The sequence below is a fragment of the Carassius gibelio genome, chromosome B9, assembly GCF_023724105.1.
Source record: "Carassius gibelio isolate Cgi1373 ecotype wild population from Czech Republic chromosome B9, carGib1.2-hapl.c, whole genome shotgun sequence".
NCBI lineage: Eukaryota > Metazoa > Chordata > Actinopteri > Cypriniformes > Cyprinidae > Carassius > Carassius gibelio.
This window is the reverse complement of record NC_068404.1, coordinates 22,426,020-22,444,859: the sequence shown is the minus strand read 5'-3', so window position 1 is coordinate 22,444,859 and position 18,840 is coordinate 22,426,020. Positions and strand designations below refer to the sequence as shown.

The 18,840-nt window shown below is 39.5% G+C and overlaps 1 protein-coding gene across 3 annotated transcripts in view; it reads left to right on the top strand.

Annotated features, from left to right (window-relative positions):
* Window positions 1–18,840, top strand: part of erbb4b (erb-b2 receptor tyrosine kinase 4b) — a 317,969-nt gene that overhangs the window by 225,719 nt on the left and 73,410 nt on the right. For all 3 annotated transcript variants that reach the window (XM_052566051.1, XM_052566049.1, XM_052566050.1), the window contains 6 exons: window positions 4,821–4,939; window positions 7,005–7,146; window positions 9,207–9,320; window positions 10,273–10,399; window positions 11,372–11,445; window positions 15,474–15,564. In XM_052566051.1, coding sequence (XP_052422011.1) covers window positions 4,821–4,939; window positions 7,005–7,146; window positions 9,207–9,320; window positions 10,273–10,399; window positions 11,372–11,445; window positions 15,474–15,564 — 667 coding nt within the window. The remainder of the gene's footprint in view (window positions 1–4,820; window positions 4,940–7,004; window positions 7,147–9,206; window positions 9,321–10,272; window positions 10,400–11,371; window positions 11,446–15,473; window positions 15,565–18,840) is intronic.

Genomic DNA, 18,840 nt, shown 5'->3' with positions numbered 1-18,840 from the left:
TAGTTTAACAAACCAACCCCCCTTCCCCACATAAAATATCCGAATATAGCATTGTTTTTATTCAAGCAAACTTAATTATAAACTCAGTATGTCTCATTTAGCTGGTAACATTTAAATTGGCCACCGTGTGAAATGACTCCTTGTCAAATGAACTTGAACAAACAAATGACTAGGCCTATAACATTGTCTCGCGTCATTTTTGGCTACTTTTTACGCTTTTTTGCAGTGCTGAATTGTGCAGCTGCCGACTTAAAATCAAAACTTCCCAGTGTCTCTCCACAACTTGCAATGCGCATAAGCCGCATAACCTTGTTCTCTGCAAGGCGACTTCGCTGCTTCGTCTTGATCCGATTTTGCAGCGAGAACCCCCTCTCTGCAGGAACACTCGAGACAGGGATTACACAGGCTATCTTGGCGAGCTTGGTCCACTCTGGATACATTTCGTTGAAATCACATATGAGGACTTCGCAGGCTGTGGAGAAATGCAATCCTCCATAGCCACGGAGCGCTGTCATGACAGCGAGGGCATCACGTCGCAGGCTTACGGTATCGATAAGAGGAGCGGTGTCCGCAGACTCAAGGCTTGTAAAATGGCAAATAATCCTTCTGATCGCTGGTTCTGCATATTCTTGGAGAGCTATAAGATAATATAATAGGTGAGAACGATATTAGAATTATAGGCCTACAAAAGAATGCTGTGTTTATTAAAATAGGCCTGTATGGGTCATTCTCTGGAAATGTCAATTTTTCTGTCCCTAGCCTTTACAAAAATATTACACTTAAAAACACTTTAGGGTTACAATTTCTTTACATTTTAAAATAAAACAATATGTTATTTGAAAAATTAAACCTTCTTGAGCCATCAATAGGCTATTTGATTTTTATTAATTCTATAGAATTCCCATTATATCCCATATTTAAACTATAAAATATAATTTTTTTCTGTCACATTAAATACAATGCGACATGTGACATAATAATAATTTTACATCCATTTAATTCTGCTACACTCAAAAGTTAAGATTTAAAGGATTGCATCATTAATTTTAACCGGTTTTCAAATAGTTTCATTGTTACATGGTTGCGCAAACGAACTAACCTCATTCAAGCACCCTTTTAACTTACCTGATTAAAATAAATAAAACATTATCTCCATATTTGTTGTATTATTATTTTTCGTTAACTCTGACTACATTATGCTGAAAAAAATGAAAAATAATATTTAATAAAAAACCTTTGAAATTGCCAAAGTAAGGTAACACCAGTAACACAAAAGTTACATGCCGGCTTTAAATAAATGCAAAAAAAAATTACATTTTTATTTATATATTTTACATTTTTATTAATCTAATAATGTGGTGTAAGTTTAAATGTTAGAAAAACAAATACATTTTAAGACACCTTGCCAGTTGCCATACCAAAAGTGGACATTTCTGTAGAATGACCCATATAATATATCAACATCTCCTACTTACCACTATGTGTCTGCGGATATCTAGAGGGGTTCAGAAGGGCATCGAGGCAGTGAAGTAGATCCATGCAATCCTCGGGGAACCGATCTAGCAAGGCATCTATCAGATGTTGAACATAGCGTTCTCTGGCTTTTTTGAAAGCTTGAATGGAGCGGTCGCTTGAATTGGTCACTTTGACATCCTTGTATGTGCCGTCTTTATATCCCGCCTGGAATGTTTCCTCTTCTGGACCGGGGACATCTCGTAAGTGTGTAAATGCCGCGACAGATGCTTGCACTATTGGTCGGATGCTGGAAAGATTGACGTTGTCTTTCTGAAAAACTAAATTCAGTTTTGTCATCACTGGTAGTAGATCGGCCAGTGCGTGAGTCAGGGCTATGAAGCTGTAGGTCTGGATTTGACCAAGCAGCCCTTGTGCTTGGGTATTTCCTCCCACTGCCTCTTCATTAATTTCCATGACCACAGCTGCCCAGTTGTGCTTCATGGCCTCCACAGCCCTGTGTAGGGATAGCCAGCGGACTGCGCACGGCTGCTTGAGGCTGACCATGTCCTCATCACTGATTGCAGCTGTTAATTGGCGGAGCCGGGCTGTTCTGGTGGCAGAGTGTCTGTAGAAGGAGTACACCGAGGAGATCGTGTTTTTGTAAGCTCTGATGTTTTCCACAGCTTTCTCTGCGTCCAGCGCAGCAAGTGCAGCCCGGTGGGCAACGCAGTGCACCTGGATAGAAAATGGATTTGCTTGCTTAAACAAAGCACCCACCCCACCATGCCTTCCCATCATTACACTTGCACCATCTGAACCCAGGCCAATGACACGGGACAGTGCTATATCCATTTCGCGAAGCACTGCAACAACGCGATCATAAATGCATCTTGCTGTCCCGGAGTCCACATCATAATTTCCAAGAAAGCATGTCTCCACCTTTCCTTTTATTTCCAGCTTTAGATATATGATTAACTTTTTGTTCACAGTGATATTTACAGTTTCATCGATTATTATTCCAATGAAGTCACTGTATTTCAGTTTTTCACGGATCTGTTCCACCACAATGTGTTCTAATGCCTTTTCCATATCATCCACAGAGTCGCTGTGGCAATAAATGCCATCGGTGGTGACAAAATCTGGAGCCTCGAGAGCTTGCAGTAGCTCAGTCTGTGCTACAAAATGGTTAGATGGGAGATCATGTTTTGCCATGTGGAATACAATTTTGAGCTGAGAGCATAGTTTTTTCTTAGAAGTTTCCGTGGCCTTGTCACAGTGGCCTTTCATCGCAACCTGCTGTGGCGTTAAATTGTGCGCCGCAACATGGTCATTGCTCTGAATATGTTCAATGAGAGCAGACATTCTCAAATTATTCGACCCTCTTGTGAATCCGTTGCGTCGTCCTGCCTTTTCGCAGCGCGAACAGAACATTTTTTCGTTACCATCAACTACCTCACATCTTAGCCATGGGAACTTGTCACTCCATTCCGACCGATACGCCCTACACTTCGGCTTTTTCTCCGGTGGTGGCGGAGCTGTCTGGCTCTGGACATCTGAGGCTTCAGGCGTTCCTGATTCAGTATCCTCCTTCGCGTCTGGCCTCTGAAAAAAACTTTTAAGGCTAGTCTGCCTGGGCCTGGCCATATTTGAAACGTCTCTCAATAGTTCGTGGTTTAGGTCTATATTATAGCCGTTAGGCGTGTGCTTTATTTGAAATGCAACATGCGATGTTGTTTAAAAACTTTCAAACGGTCGATTCAGATTGTGTTGGGGGGCGGGGCCGGGATTATTAGGCAGTTTTAATCTGACAATTTGACCGGAGAGATTTAATTTTGTCGGACATTTAATTTTTTTTCCCGGCCAATGTCCGGTAATTACCGGACAACGGAAACCCAGATATATATATAGATATGTAGTATATATATATGTAGTTTTTATTGACCAATTTCCTTTCTGTCTGATCCTTAACAAGTTGCATCTGTCTGAGTTTCACCATGACTGGATGGGCCGTGTTTCTAACCACCCAGAAAGCATCACTGATGTGCAAACACGGATGACCATGTGATAATTTATTCATGTAAAGTTGCAGAAGTTCAGAGAAAGATTTTTTGTTGTTGTTGTTCCACAGCTTAAATAAATTCTCTTTTTAGACTGTGAAGCAAGTTCTTAAAGTTATACATTTCAGTAATCAGTGAATCTTGCATGAATATTTAAAAAAATTTGCATAAGATCATAAAAACTGGATGTATAATAATTATACAAATATTAATATGATTTTTAAAAGTAGTTTTGAATGAAGAATAACATGTTACCCAGCATCAGTTATCTACTTAAAATTTTGTCAGCAAACCGAGATGCATGTAGATCTGAATCCTGTCACACTTGGAGAGTCTTACGAACTCTTGATAAAGAATTAACACGCATTTTGAGGAGGCTGTGTGGCTTGCGGTCAGCCCGAACATGCGTGCATATACAAATGCTGCTGTGGCAATCCAATTACAGGGTTTTACAACCACCGTGCTAGTAACACACACACTTACTTACATTCATGCGGGGGCTGATAGATTAATGAAAATGACATTCTGTGTAGGGACTGAATAAGGAAAAGCCATGCAGATGTGATTTTGTACATTGTTGCATTCTAAAACAATGTAACCACTATTATGGCTAGTTTCAGATCTCAGATCTCAGAAGCTGAAGCACACTGTTTTCATGCATGTATCTTTAAATGCAAATGAGCTGCTGCTCCCGACCCCCTTTTCCAGAATAGGGCTGTGCCTTTACATCTTGTACCTTAGATACTATGCCAAAAAACATCTGTTTGGTTTTTATTATCATCTCTATCATGCTGAAATACCTAAATAATATCTCCTCCATTTTGATGGTGACTACTGTATATCATGTTAATGAGGTTTGTTCCTATCCTGGCTATTTAAACAAAAGTTAAAGTTAGACAAGCTTTCGCATATGCGTTTGTGTCCTTACAGTACATAAAGGATACTTCTGGCCTTATTTCAGAAAGCTCCCCAAGCTCACTCAGAAGCTACACTGGAGATGTATTCTGCGTGCCATATGGCAGGAATTACTGTGGATGTCTATATTCATTACTGTGAGGATCACTAGCAGAAATAGGAAAGCAGTGCAGCTCTGTGATCACCATCACTCTGCAGTTAAGAGACCACACATTCCCACATGTTCTCCCTGGTTAGAGCTCTGTTTACTCACACTGTGACTCTTACTGGCATGCAGACAGCTGTGTAGTATGATGAGGCGTGATGGTTAAAGAAATCATCACACAGATGCTAATTGTCATAAGAAAATGCATATTTCACTAGCACTTTCTCTCATCTATGTTTCTTTCTCAGTGACGAAGACGGTGTGTGCCGAACAGTGTGATGGGCGATGTTTTGGGCCGTACGTCAGTGACTGCTGTCATCGCGAGTGTGCTGGAGGCTGTTCTGGACCGAAGGACACCGACTGTTTCGTATGTCTTCAGTATTCCTGTAACACACTCACACACTCAATCATATTGGGGACTGCAGTGTCTAGTCGATTAGCTCTGCCACTAGTTGATGGTTTGTGCTGTGTGGACTAGTCACAGATCACATGACTGCAGTTTGCTCTATATGGTGACAGCAGAATGAAATGTTCTTTGTCCACAAACTGTGTTCTTGTTTATTTGCATGTCATAGTCAAATTTGAAGTGGGCTTTCAAAGTCTGAGTCCACTAGCAATTTTGCATGTTTCTATGTTAATACAGTTTTTTCATTACTGACTTGGGAAGTCGTGGCCTAGTGGTTAGACAGCTTGACTCCTAACCCTAGGGTTGTAGGTTTGAGTCTCTGGCCGACAACACCACGACTTAGGTGCCCTTGAGCAAGGCATCGAACCCCCAACTGCTCCCCGGGCGCCGCAGCATAAATGGCTGCCCACTGCTCTGTGTGTGTGTTCACTGCTCTGTGTGTGTGCACTTTGGATGGGTTAAATGCAGAGCACGAATTCTGAGTATGGGTCACCATACTTGGCTGAATGTCGTGTCACTTTAATGTCACTTTAAAGTATTTAAATTAAACAAAGATAAATATTTCTAAAGCATTTATTAAATTTTGAACCAAAAAAAATGTACATGAATTTCAGCATGTTAGAATTTTTTATTTTATTTTTGTTTTATTACAAATTGCATGATCAGCATCACGATTTGATTGAAAAGATTTTCAGTAGAATTTTCATATTTTATTACATTTTATTACAAATTATAATCAGAATCACAATCATAGTGAAAATGTGAACATTTACAATTTTTTACATGAATTTCAGAATGCCTCAGTAATTGGTATTTTGTTAGCTTTAAATGCAGCAGCACTTGAGCAGCATGAACTTCACAAATTTTTGTCAAAGGATAATGTCCTCCAGTATGATTTAATATGATTCACTGAGATGATCTAAGTGCTATCTTGAGCTTCAAACGAAGCAAGAACATTTCGATGAGGATTCTTTGAACCCACTGTATGTAAAATTATGCAAATGTAAAAAAGCGGAGTGAAAGCGGAGTCATCATGTTCATAAACATCAAATCAACGACTAGTTGACATCTTGTCTGGGCTAATATGTAGTTGTACAAGCCTTAACTTTACATCCAGTGTCAACCTACTCGTGCACAACCCTCTTACAGATGTCTTTTTCCACAAACACACACACACACACACACACACACACAGTCTGTCAGTCATCTGTGGTTTTATCAGCCATCCCATAAAACTGCAATTGTAGAAGTGTTTCAGTAACAGCGGCAGACCCATTCCAGCTCCCTAACCTTATCTTTGAGTTTTTGTTCAGCTGTTATATTCACTTCTCCAAAAGAGATCCATGTTGCCTACAGATGACTCTCTTTTGACCAGAAATCTCCCTATAGGAAATGTTCTTTGCACCGGAGATACCATTAAAATCTAATTTCCTCCCACAATGCCTTGCTGTGAATGAGAGTGGGGGCCACACCTCTGTAGCTCTTTTGTTACATGCTGCCTAGGCAGATCCCAGCCGTCTCTGACTGCTCCTCGCTCCTCCGGCCCTCAGAGAAAGCGATTTATCGCACCTCTCTGGTTTTTTAATTAGTTATCCTCAGCTGTAATCATTGATATTGTACTTCTCAATTGTTCCCTTTTAATTGAAAACGCACTTTCGTGGCGTGCATTGGGATTTGGATCAATGCCTTATTTTATTTTTTTTTTACATCTCAGCAGCTCTAAGGCGAAAAACAGTTCTCAAGTGTTTCTGAAGTCAGATTTATAAAGTAAAGAGCTTTATCTATTCTGTGAGCCTGTTTTAATCATTATTTATTAGTTGCATTGTTTATTTATATTGCTTATATGCAGTATTGTTGTTGGTTGGCATAATTTTTTGTTGGTCGAAGACGATTAGCGGAGCAATTTTGCAATCTGGCACATACTTCTATATTACATAATGTCCTAAAATAAGACTGCATGAGTAGCAACACAAGTTTTTGTCAGCTGTTTTATTAAATACATTTTTTCTTTTTTCTTTGTGTCCAGGCCTGCACTAATTTCAACGACAGCGGTGCATGTGTGACGCAATGCCCTCAGCCCTTTGTCTACAACCCCACTACTTTCCAGCTGGAGCACAACCCGCGGGCCAAATACACATATGGAGCGTTCTGCGTCAAAAAGTGCCCACGTAAGACAGACAGAGAAAAACAATACAAACATTTGTATGCTTACACGCATGCTTCTAGCTGGATCTTTCACTCACATAAATGGATATCAGGTGCCATGTTGAGGGGCGTTCACATTCAGGAATGTAAGCATGTTTCAGATTGAATGCAAATGAGGCGGATCGGCTGCACCTGAGTCCTCGCGCTCCTCTGAGCCCCTGATGTGTTACTGGGCTGCATGTAGAGCCCCAAGAGTCTGCTAAATCTCACTCAGCTTCTTGACCTCTGCTTTCCCCACTGACTTGAGGGAGAGAGGGTGGGAGAGAAAGAAAGAAAGAAAGAAAGTGAACTAATTATTTTTTGATCTTAAAATAATTAATGTGAAACGTTTAAAATAGGCATTAAAAACTACGTTAAGTTAACCCTCGTGTTCTGTTGAGAATTATTTTTATTTTTGATACTCAGAGACCGATAATGTTTGTGTTAATTGTTGTGCATTAATTAATTAACTAATTTATTTATTTATTTATTTATTTTACTACAAAGCACTCATGTGGCGGAGTTTGAATTTGAATGAAACTCAATGAATTGAAAGTCAATATTAATAATAATATGAAATTTCCTTGAACATTAAATCGGAATGTTCAAATTATTTCTGAAGGATTACATGTAAGAAAATTCAGCTTTGTGATCACAGGAATAATTTATATTTAAAAATGTATATATTATATAATATTATAATGATAATAATAATTCCTTACATTTATATAGCACTTTTCTAAGCACTCAAAGCGCTTTACATTGTGAGGGGGCATCTCCTCATCCAACACCAGTGTATAGTATAATAATATAATATAATATAATATAATATAATATAATATAATATAATATAATATAATATAATATAATATAATATAATATAATATAATATAATATTTTTGTTACTGTATTTTGATCAAATAAATTAAGCTTTGTTGAGCATTAGAAACTTCTAGAAGTCTTACTGATCTCAGACTGACCTTATTAAATTTAAACATGTTATGAAATATTGTCTTAATCAGAAACGCAGAAACACAGTTAAATACTGTATTGTCAGTTCCACATTAAAATGTTATAAGTAAAATTAAATAGTGATGTACAAGTACATCGTTAAATGCTTGATGAAATGGCCTTGCAACATCAGGACCAACAGAATGTAAATATATGCATGCATGCAATTCAACACCATATAAAACAAAGGGGTTCTGTGTTCTTCTGTATCCAATGTGAATAGACCTGATAGAGTAATTATGGAGATAAGAATCTTGGATCTTTTTCATTGAAACGAAACGAAGGTTTCTTGTGAACTGACGTGATTTCTTTCAAAAGAAGAGAACGTGGGAAGGGAAATGAAAGAGAGCTGTGTCAGAAGTGATGATAGGTGGGCATGAGCGCCATTATTCCCCCTTGCTGGGCCGCCACTGCTGCAGAATGAAGGGTTTGCACACTGACAGACGCCCACTCCAGAGCTCAGTCCATGATGAATGTTATTGCGCAGTACTCAGAGACCCTCCCCAAAACCCAACCCACCCTCCGCAGTCACACAAGACCACTTTATTCAATGGGACAACAGTGAACTGCTCAGTTTGGCTTTGTTTCTCTTAGCTGTTAAGTGAGGGTTGTGTTTCTTACCCAGGGTCATTTGTTCTTCTGGCGTTACATTTTAAATCTAGTTCTTGACTGTAGGAGTCACTGTAAGAGATTCACATAACATGTAAGAGGTGAAGAGAGATGTTCGCACTTGAGAGCTCCGTCTTCCTTTATCTGTCCCTACATGATCCCCTCTCTCCTTTCTGGTGATGGATGCCAGGCTGCACAGTCTCTGCCGGAAATGGGCTCTTTCCATCACACACACACACACACGCCAGAGTCACGGTTACCACTGCGTCAGCGCAGATGTGTTAATGGTTTTTGTCTGAGAATGGATGTTTCTTCTCTACCATTACAAAATGTCAATGGCCTTTTTCACAAAGATTGCTTGGAGTTTGTTCAGGGGCACACCGCCGTCTGACCGTTTGTTCTGCCTCTGTGTGTGGTGTGACAGATAACTTTGTGGTGGACCACAGCTCCTGTGTCAAAGCCTGTCCCAGCAACAAGATGGAGGTGGAGGAGAACAGAATCAAGATGTGCATCCCCTGCACTGATATCTGCCCAAAAGGTGATTACACACACCATCAAACTCACCAAAATGCTGTTCAAAGTTCACCAAATTTGTCAGTAACAATAACAATTTTTGAAACCAAACTAAAGCTTAGCATCTGTTGAACACACTCCTTTATTTATAACATTATTATCTTAGTATTATTTATCTTATCGTATATTATTGTAGTTGTAGTTTTAATCACTTAGTACTTCAGCTTAAACTTTTTTATTTCAGGTTCTACATTTCTACTTTCACCTTTATTTTACTGATTTTCCATCGTTACCAATAGAGTTGAAACATGCCACCTTAGTTAGCTAGCAATGCTTTTGGAAATAGCACCCCATGATGGTTGATCAGTCAGAAAACTTGCTGTGATCTGAGGTTGACCTTGCACCAACAACGAATTGTCTACCACATTACTAAAACATTTTAACCAGCTTAATTTTGTAAGGCCCGAATTTTCCACCAGGATTCAGATCTCCTTGAAACAGTGTGAGATGCTTTCATATTCATTCTGTCATTTTGCTCAATGAATTTTCTCATGGCAGAGTCGATGAACAGAGTCGATGAAAAAAAAAAAAAACTATTGAATTAACAGCATTTTTTCAATAGTCCGACAAGTCACTCAGCTATTATCAGGGTAATACAGCCTTTCTAGTAAACGAGCTACTTTGTCCAGCAAGCAGCGGTGTATTGTGATAAAACAATGCCATTACAGTACATGTATTGTGCACAGTGAACTGAGGCAATAAATGCTTTTCTAGAATGTCATCTCTCTCTCTCATTTAACATAGGTAGTCTGATTAATTGCCAATTCTGCTCTGATTGAAAAAAAAAAAAATATATATATATATATATATATATATATATACCAATTTCTTAAAGGGTCAATTTTTTTTCTCTTAAAGTTTTAATCAAACACGATCTGAAATCTCAATTTTACATAGTTCTCTGGTTTACGTTGCAGCATGCGATGGGATCGGCACTGCTAGCCTTCAAATGGCTCAAACCATTGACTCCAGCAACATCGACAGATTCATCAACTGCACCAAGATCAACGGAAACCTGGTGTTCCTCATCACAGGCATTAAAGGGTGAGAGTGTCTTCTTCACAACTTCTGTCGACTCGCTTCAAAGCCATTACACTCTTCTTTACAGCTGAATATCGGATATTGGATTGTCAGAAGCCATTTGACCTATGCTACTTCTTTTTATCAGACAACATCAGCTTTAAAGATACAGGAGGGGATCCATGTAGAAGAATAGCCCTAGAGAAAGCCTTCACATCAAAAAAAAAAAAAAAAAAAAAAATACACTTGCCAGTTTAATAGCAAGCATTAAAAGTGCCGCTAACACACTTTGCGAGTTTAGACCGTCAAGCAAGACCTACGAGACTTACTGACTCTCCAGACGGCAACCATTAATGTGATTTTATATGAGAAATGTGCTGCCCCCTCTTTATATAAGTGCTGTGAAATATTTGATTGTCAGTTTGTCAAGAAGTCATTTGACCTCTGGTTGACCCGCTCCCTCCAGTGGCCTCTTTCGGATCCCGCTGCGCCTGATTGGCCGGCCCTCTAACCCCATATAGCTGACTTTGCTCTTAAAGAGCAATCCAGGGCCAGCAGCCGCTGGATGCTGGGAAAAGCCTTGTGCACACATACACACATCCTGATAGGCATACAGATGACATCATCTCCAACACAAACTTCCACGTATTCCCCACGTAGGCGTACACATACGCTGTGTCAGCAGGTGTTCTGGTCATGTTCTCCCCAAAGATGTTCAGCTTAATGGTGCTATTAAAGCCTTCTGTACTGCGAGGCATGGAGACTTTGAAAAGATTGAGAAAATTCGACATACTGGGATGAATGGGGTCAACAGGCACTGGTCAGAGTGCATTAATGTTTATAGTCTTCTGCTTGATTCTTCTCAAAGTTATATTTAAGATATTTTTACACCATCGGCTTCATCATCAAGCAACATGGCTGATTTTTTTGACTGTAAAGATGTGGCTCTCAGCATATACTGACTATAATGTGTATTTGCTGCAATGTGTGTTTCAGGGACGTATACCACAACATAGAGCCCCTGGATCCAGAAAAACTCAATGTGTTCCGCACCGTCCGAGAGATCACCGGTAAGTCAAGTTAGTTTTATTTGGATTGGGCTTTTACATAATAATAATGGTAATATGAATGAATATTCTTTCAAAGCATCTTTGAAAACAAATAGAGGCTTATAGACCTTTTATAAAATAAGAAAATTAAAAATAACTATGAAGAAGCCTTGAGGAGAACCAATACTGAACAAGGAACCTGTACTCCTTGTGCAGGCACATACTGTATTTAAATAGATAGAATGTATGGCAATATTTACTAGATATGTCACATTAATAGTATTATTATTATATATTGTTTTATTAATTGATTAATTGATTTAATCTGGAATTATGGTTACAAAGGGGTGGAAAATTTCCAGAAAACTTTCAAAAAATCCCTGGAAAATCCCACATGTATTTCAGGAATGTTTCGGAAATTTAATGGACATTTTCCAATCTGGAATTGATATGAACCTATAAAATAAATTCTTACTTTTATTCAGTAAGAAGACATTCAAGTAAACAAAATAGACAGTGAAGACATTAAATGTTACACACACAAAAAAATATATATAATAATTTCAAATAAATGCTGTTCGTTTGAACTTAAAAAAGCTCACACAAAAAAATACTAAGCAAAACAACTGATAATAATAATAAATCAGCATATTAGCATGATTTCTGAAGGATCGTATGACACTGAAAACTAGAGGAATTCAGCTTTGCCATCAAAGGTATATAAAAAAATACATTAAAGTGGAAAACTGTGATTTAAATAATTTGTCGTATTTTTTTCATAATATTACTGTTTATTATTCATCAATAAATGGAAAACATAAGAGGCTTCCTTCAAAAACATTTATATAAATATTATCAATCCCAAATGGTAATGTAAATAAAAGTAGTTAGTGCGAATTAAAATGGAAATATATTTCCCCATATATAAACACACCTTTATGCTTATTAGATCATCATGTCGTTAGCTTAGCAACATGCTAACACAATCTGAAATTGTTGAGTCGCATTTCCTGTGCTCTTTTCGTAAAGAGCTTTATTTGTGTTACACACTGACAGTATTCCAAAGTCTTTGGTAATAAGGTTCCAAATCAGTTAGTGAGCTGCCTTAGTAGGTAACAGAGAGTAAACAGCAAGGCAGCTTCTTATGTTTTAGAACAGAGCCATTAATATACTGTAATAAAGAAGGGCCTGTGAAAAAATAGCTGATTCACATTTCCAGATTTACATAATCCACCTGCCTTGTTAAAAATACATCAGAAACACATGGGGTAAAGCACAGAGAAAGATCTACAGTAGTGTGTTTGTGCGTTTGTAGATTTGTGTGTGTGTGTGATGTGTGTAAAGGGGTTTGTGTTTGTACGAGTGTCCATTTCTCAGCGGGGAGGCCTTATATATGATGAATACATGATGAGGGAGATTTCTCCAACTGAGGAGAGCTTCCCATAGGAGAGCAGGAGAGAAACATGAAAGCAGTTGAAAACACTTTCTCTCTTTCCCTTTCACTCTTTACCTCTCTGGCTCTCTCTTGCCGTGGTGACAGTGAAGAGGGCTCTCCAAGTCAGTGAGGCATGCATGTCAGGCTGTCACATCTATATGCAGGTGGCCACAGTCTCTGACAGAACAACGTCTTCACTGTGGCAAGGTGTTATTTCTGCTCTGTGACCCCAGCTTGAAGACTTTGACAGATTCAGAGGCGCCTGCTATATGTATTTCTTTATAGTGGGTTTTTAAATTGAATGTGTTTACTCAGTTTGAATGAATTTGGAGTACAGCGCATGAAGAAGGTCATCTAGCTGTCAGGAGTTGCAGCTGCAAAGAAAGACCCTTCAGATGGCTGTAAAACCAACCGAGTCTGTTATTTAATTTTTGTATTACTCCCAGTAAACCCCAAACAACCCTGACTGACATTAAACGATCATTTCATGGCATCAGTCGGATGCTTCCCCACCAGTATTTGAAGATTTGGGGAAATGCCTGCGGCTCTTCCTGGCAGTGCCTTCAGCTCGAGCCCTGTGTGAATCGTCTCTCTATAGAGATGGACTGAAGAGGCTGACCTGATTTACCCTCTGCTCTCAAGCCTTGAGGATGGGGTTAGCACTGGGAGATACAGAAAATATGGGATACAGGATTACAGGAAGTATATCTCAGTATTTATGCAGCCTTTTAATGATGATATACGATATATTTATCCAACTTTATTATTTCATGTTTGTGTTCTAGAATGGCTTTAAAAGGTTTTTTCTTTTTAATGTTTTTTTCAGCTAACAAACCGGTTTTGCATACTATTACTTTTGAATACTATTTTTAGAAACCTTGATTTTTTTTTTTTTTTTGATGAATAGAATGCATAGATTTTTGGGGGGAATTAAAATCTTCTGGAATTTTATTGCTGTCCGTTTTCATCAGTGGTCAGTTGCTGAATAAAAGCAAACATTGCTTTCTGACTGCACACAGTATGTGTGTAAACAGGCTTTATGTTGTAATTTTTTTAACTAAAACATTTTAAAGCATGAACATTTTCATAAGTCTTTGAGACTCAGTTGACTTATTCATTTAAATAGACAGTCATCATTATATAGCATTATTATATGATAGAATTCTGTGAGTGACTAATCGGAATCTGGTAGGTTTTAATTATCAAAAGTAACATTATCAAAATTATTTTGCCTAGCTACAGGGTCATGTTGGCACATGTCTTTAAACCCTCTGGTGTCAGCAGCTGTATTTTGCTTTACTAAAACCCATTTGCAGCAGTTCCTTTTGTGTTTCTTGTGTGCAATTCATTTGAGGGGCAGAATTACTCTCTTGATGTTAGTCTGGAGCCGACAGGTGTTCGCTGGGACCTCGTTAGCACCATTAGCATGATGAAGTTTCACCTCCATGTGTAAAATAAACAGATTACAGCACAGACAGGCAAGCAGCCCACTCTCAAGGCATCACACACTCCTTCAGACTTCCCATTGCACAGTTTTGTCATTAAGGCAATTAGTGTCAGCAGACACCACGCTAACGACACCTCACTGAGGCACTTCCTCTAATCTGCTTCCACAACCTTAGACGAAATGACACCGGCAGCAGAAAATGCAAAATCGTTTAACCTCATTTCAGACCTCGAATCTTAAAAGAGCAGTTTCTATGAGTGAACATGATAGAATTGTAGTCACGTTTTTGTAAGTTTTGCATTAATAATGAACAGTCTGGCTATCAACAGTGTGAAAAGAATATGTCAAATTTAGATGATTTATGAATAATTAATGCTATTTCTCTCTCCTTTAAAAAACCATCTCTGGGGGCAGATGTCTTAATCAAAAGGCTACATTAATATTTACTGTAGTTTCTTCCAGTAGACATGCTAATTAACATAGAATCCAAACTTAATTTTACCAAAGCAGGCCAAGAATGCTAGAAATGCTTGCATAACAGCATGTTGTTGTGGCCTAGAGATATGAGAATAAACTGAACAGGAATAATATTTGTATTAGCCTCTTAACACGATACCACTCTTACACAAAAATGTCCCCCTGAAAGTAATGAATTAATTTGAAAGGCAATCAAATATCAGTGATCACTGGAAATATGCACCGTCCAGGCTTTGCATTGTTTAAGTAATTGGAGTAATTTATGTTCTCCTTGTCCTTGAATAAGTAAGTGATCTTTTTCCTTTCTTAGGGCCTGATTGTCTTTTCTTGGTGTGTGCACACATGATTTTCTTCACTTCAATAAATAATTCATTTTTTAAATCCATTATTAAAATGTCTTCATGATCTATAGCTATCAGCTTTTCAATATGCATTAAATAAACAGAGATAGATGCAGGATATGAAAATAAAATATAGTCAGACTCTGTATGGTGGTCGTATTTCTCAAATAAGACATTAATGTCGCTATGTACAGTCAGTACTCATCCACACTCATTAATATCTTAATACGCCTTTAATAAGGGATTTTTTTTTTCATTATGCTGCATTGAAAGTAATAAATTTCTCTTAATAATAACAGTAGGTGGAATCACATTTGGCTCAATGAGTGTGTCATCTTGTGTTTTCCAGGCTTTCTAAACATTCAATCCTGGCCAGAAAACATGACTGATCTGAGTGTCTTCTCCAATCTGGCAACCATCGGAGGCAGGTCTCTCTACAGGTAAGCTCCAAGGTTCACTATGTTGCCAGCTCCAGAAATAATAATTTCCTTCTCCTACTTCAACAGGTTTCATACCGCCTTTCAGGTGCATCTGTGAAACTCAGTCAGGCATTCTTTATTACATGTCATGCATTCAATTCAGAAACATAGCACGGAAGTAACTTAAACAAAACAAAATAATCATATTGTGAACAATAAACCCAAATATCTGAATTCAAAATAATGAGAATTATTCATTTCTATCACTTATTGAATGTGACTTATATGAAAAGTAGATATGACTTACAGTGGTGTGAAAAAGTATTGGCCCCCTTCCTGATTTCTAACTTTTTTGCATGTTTGTCACACTAATGTTTCAGATCATCAAACTAATTTAAATATTAGTCAAAAATAACACAAATAAACACAACATGCAGTTTTTAAAAAGGGAAAACAAAATCCAAAACTACATGGCCCTGTGTGAAGAAGTGTTTTCCCCCTGTTAAAACTGTGGTTTATCACACCTGAGTTCAATTTCTCTAGCCACACCCAGGCCTGATTACTGCCACACCTGTTCGCAATCAAGAAATCTCTTATATAGGACCTGCCTGACAAAGTGAAGTAGACCAAGAGATCCTCAAAAGCTAGACATCATGCCGAGATCCAAAGATATGCAGAAACAAATGAGAAAGAAAGTAATTGAGATCTATCAGTCTGGAAAAGGTAATAAAGCCATTTCTAAAGCTTTGGGACTCCAGCGAACCACAGTGAGAGACATTATTCACAAATGGCAAAAACATGGAACAGTGTAGAACCTTCTCAGGAGTGGCCAGTTGACCAAAATTAGCCCAAGAGCACAGCGACGACTCATCATTACAGTGTACATTCCCCCGATCAACATCATCAGCAAAAGTAACGATGCACTAAATGAACTGTACCAGCACATTAGTGAGCAGCAGACAGCACATCCCGATGCTTTTCTCATCATAGCTGGGTATTTCAACCATGCTGACTTAAAGAGTGTGTTTCCAAAAATACACCAACACATTAACTTTCCAACAAGAGGAAATAACATTTTGGACTTTGTTTACACCACACAGAGAGGACCTTACAAAGCCCTCCCCCACCTCGGAGCCTCAGACCACATCACTGTCATGCTAATGCCTGCATACAGACCACTCATTAAAGTCACAAAACCAGTTCACAAACAGATTAAAGTGTGGCCAGAAGGATCATCAGAGGTTCTTCAAGACTGCTTCAACACAACTGACTGGGATATGTTTAAGCAGGCTGCCACATGCAATAACACCACTGACCCCCAGGAGTACTCCGAGACTGTCACTGCCTACATCAACAAGTGTATTGATGATGTAACGGTCACAAAAACCATCACTGTGCGGGCCAACCAGAAGCCGTGGATGACAGGGGAGATTTACAGACTTCTGAAAACACGGAACGCTGCCTTCAGAGCTGAAGATGAGGTGGGCCTGAGAACAGCCAGGGCCAACCTGTCCCGAGGCATCAGATAGGCTAAGAGAAAGCACTCCAGGAGGATAGCTCATCAATTCAGTGACAGCAGAGACACTAGGAACCTGTGGCAGGGGATACAGACCATTATGGACTACAAGCCCCCACCACGGACCTGTGACAACAACATCTCTCTGCTGAATGAGCTGAACAGCTTCTTTGCTCACTTTGAGCAACAAAACAGCACCACTGCACAGAAGACTCCACCTCCTCGTGACCAGGTGATGACGCTGACCCCAGACAGCGCGAGGAGATCCTTCAGTAGGATCAATGCACGCAAAGCTCCGGGTCCTGACAACATCCCTGGGCGTGTACTGTGAGACTGTGCAGCAGAACTCACTGATGTCTTCACAGACATTTTCAACATCTCACTGAGTCAGGCTGTTGTTCCCACATGTTTTAAAACTACCACCATCATTCCAGTTCCGAAGAAGCCATCTCCATCCTGCTTCAATGACTACCGTCCTGTTGCACTTACCCCCATCCTCATGAAGTGCTTTGAACAGCTAGTCATGCACCACATCAAGTCTGCCCTCCCCCCCCTCCCTGGACCCCTTCCAGTTTGCATATCGGTCCAATCGGTCGACCGATGATGCCATCGCCACTGCCGTCCACTCAGCACTCATACATCTGGACAAAAAAGACTCCAATGTCAGAATGCTGTTTATTGACTTCAGTTCAGCATTCAACACAATCATCCCTCAACAGCTCATTTACAAACTGATCCAGCTGGGGCTCAACACTTCGCTGTGCAACTGGCTGTTGGACTTTCTGACTGGAAGACCTCAGGCAGTACGGGTCGGCAGCAACACATCCAGCACCATCACACTGAACACTGGGCCCCCCCAAGGATGTGTGCTGAGCCCCCTCCTCTTCACTCTGCTGACCCATGACTGCACACTGTCACACAACTCCAACCTCTTTATTAAGTTTGCAGATGACATGACTGTGGTGGGTCTCATTAGCAACAAAGATAAGACAAACTACAGGAGCGAGGTGAGCCGCCTGACCAAGTGGTGCAGTGACAACAATCTCTCTCTGAACGTCGAGAAGACAAAGGAGATTGTTGTTGACTTCAGGAGAGCACACACTCAGCAGGTTCCTCTGACCATCAACGGTGCGACTGTGGAGAGAGTGAGCAGCACCATGTTCCTGGGTGTGCACATCAGAGAGGACCTCTCCTGGACTGAAAACACTGCAGCACTGGTCAAGAAATCACAACAGCGTCTCTACTTCCTCCGCAAACTGAGGGGAGCCAGAGCCCCACCCCCCATAAGGTACACCTTCCACAGAGGCACCATCGAGGTTGTCAGGAAGCTGAACTCCCCAATCTTCTGCCCCAGGTACCACTGAACTTTGAACACCCCCCCCCCAGATCCCACATCCCCAGCCCCCAACACCCCCCCCCCACTAATATATGATGGCATGCACCAGTCACTTTGTGCAGCACTGGTCTGCTCACTACCTCATTCAGAATGGAACTGACATCATTCCACTACCTCATCAGTCAGTTAAATAAAATAACTGTTCTTCAGCCCTTTGTCACTTTAATCAGACTTAAAAATACTTTTTTTTTTTTGCACTAAAAATCTTTTATCTGCACTGTTGTTCACCACTGTCTTCATATGTAAGTCGCTTTGGATAAAAGCGTCTGCTAAATGAATAAATGTAAATGTAATGTAAATGATTTGCAGTCTATCTTCCATTTGCCTTGCGCTGCTTTATTTAACCTTATTTTTAATTTTATTATATGTATTTTTTTTACATTCC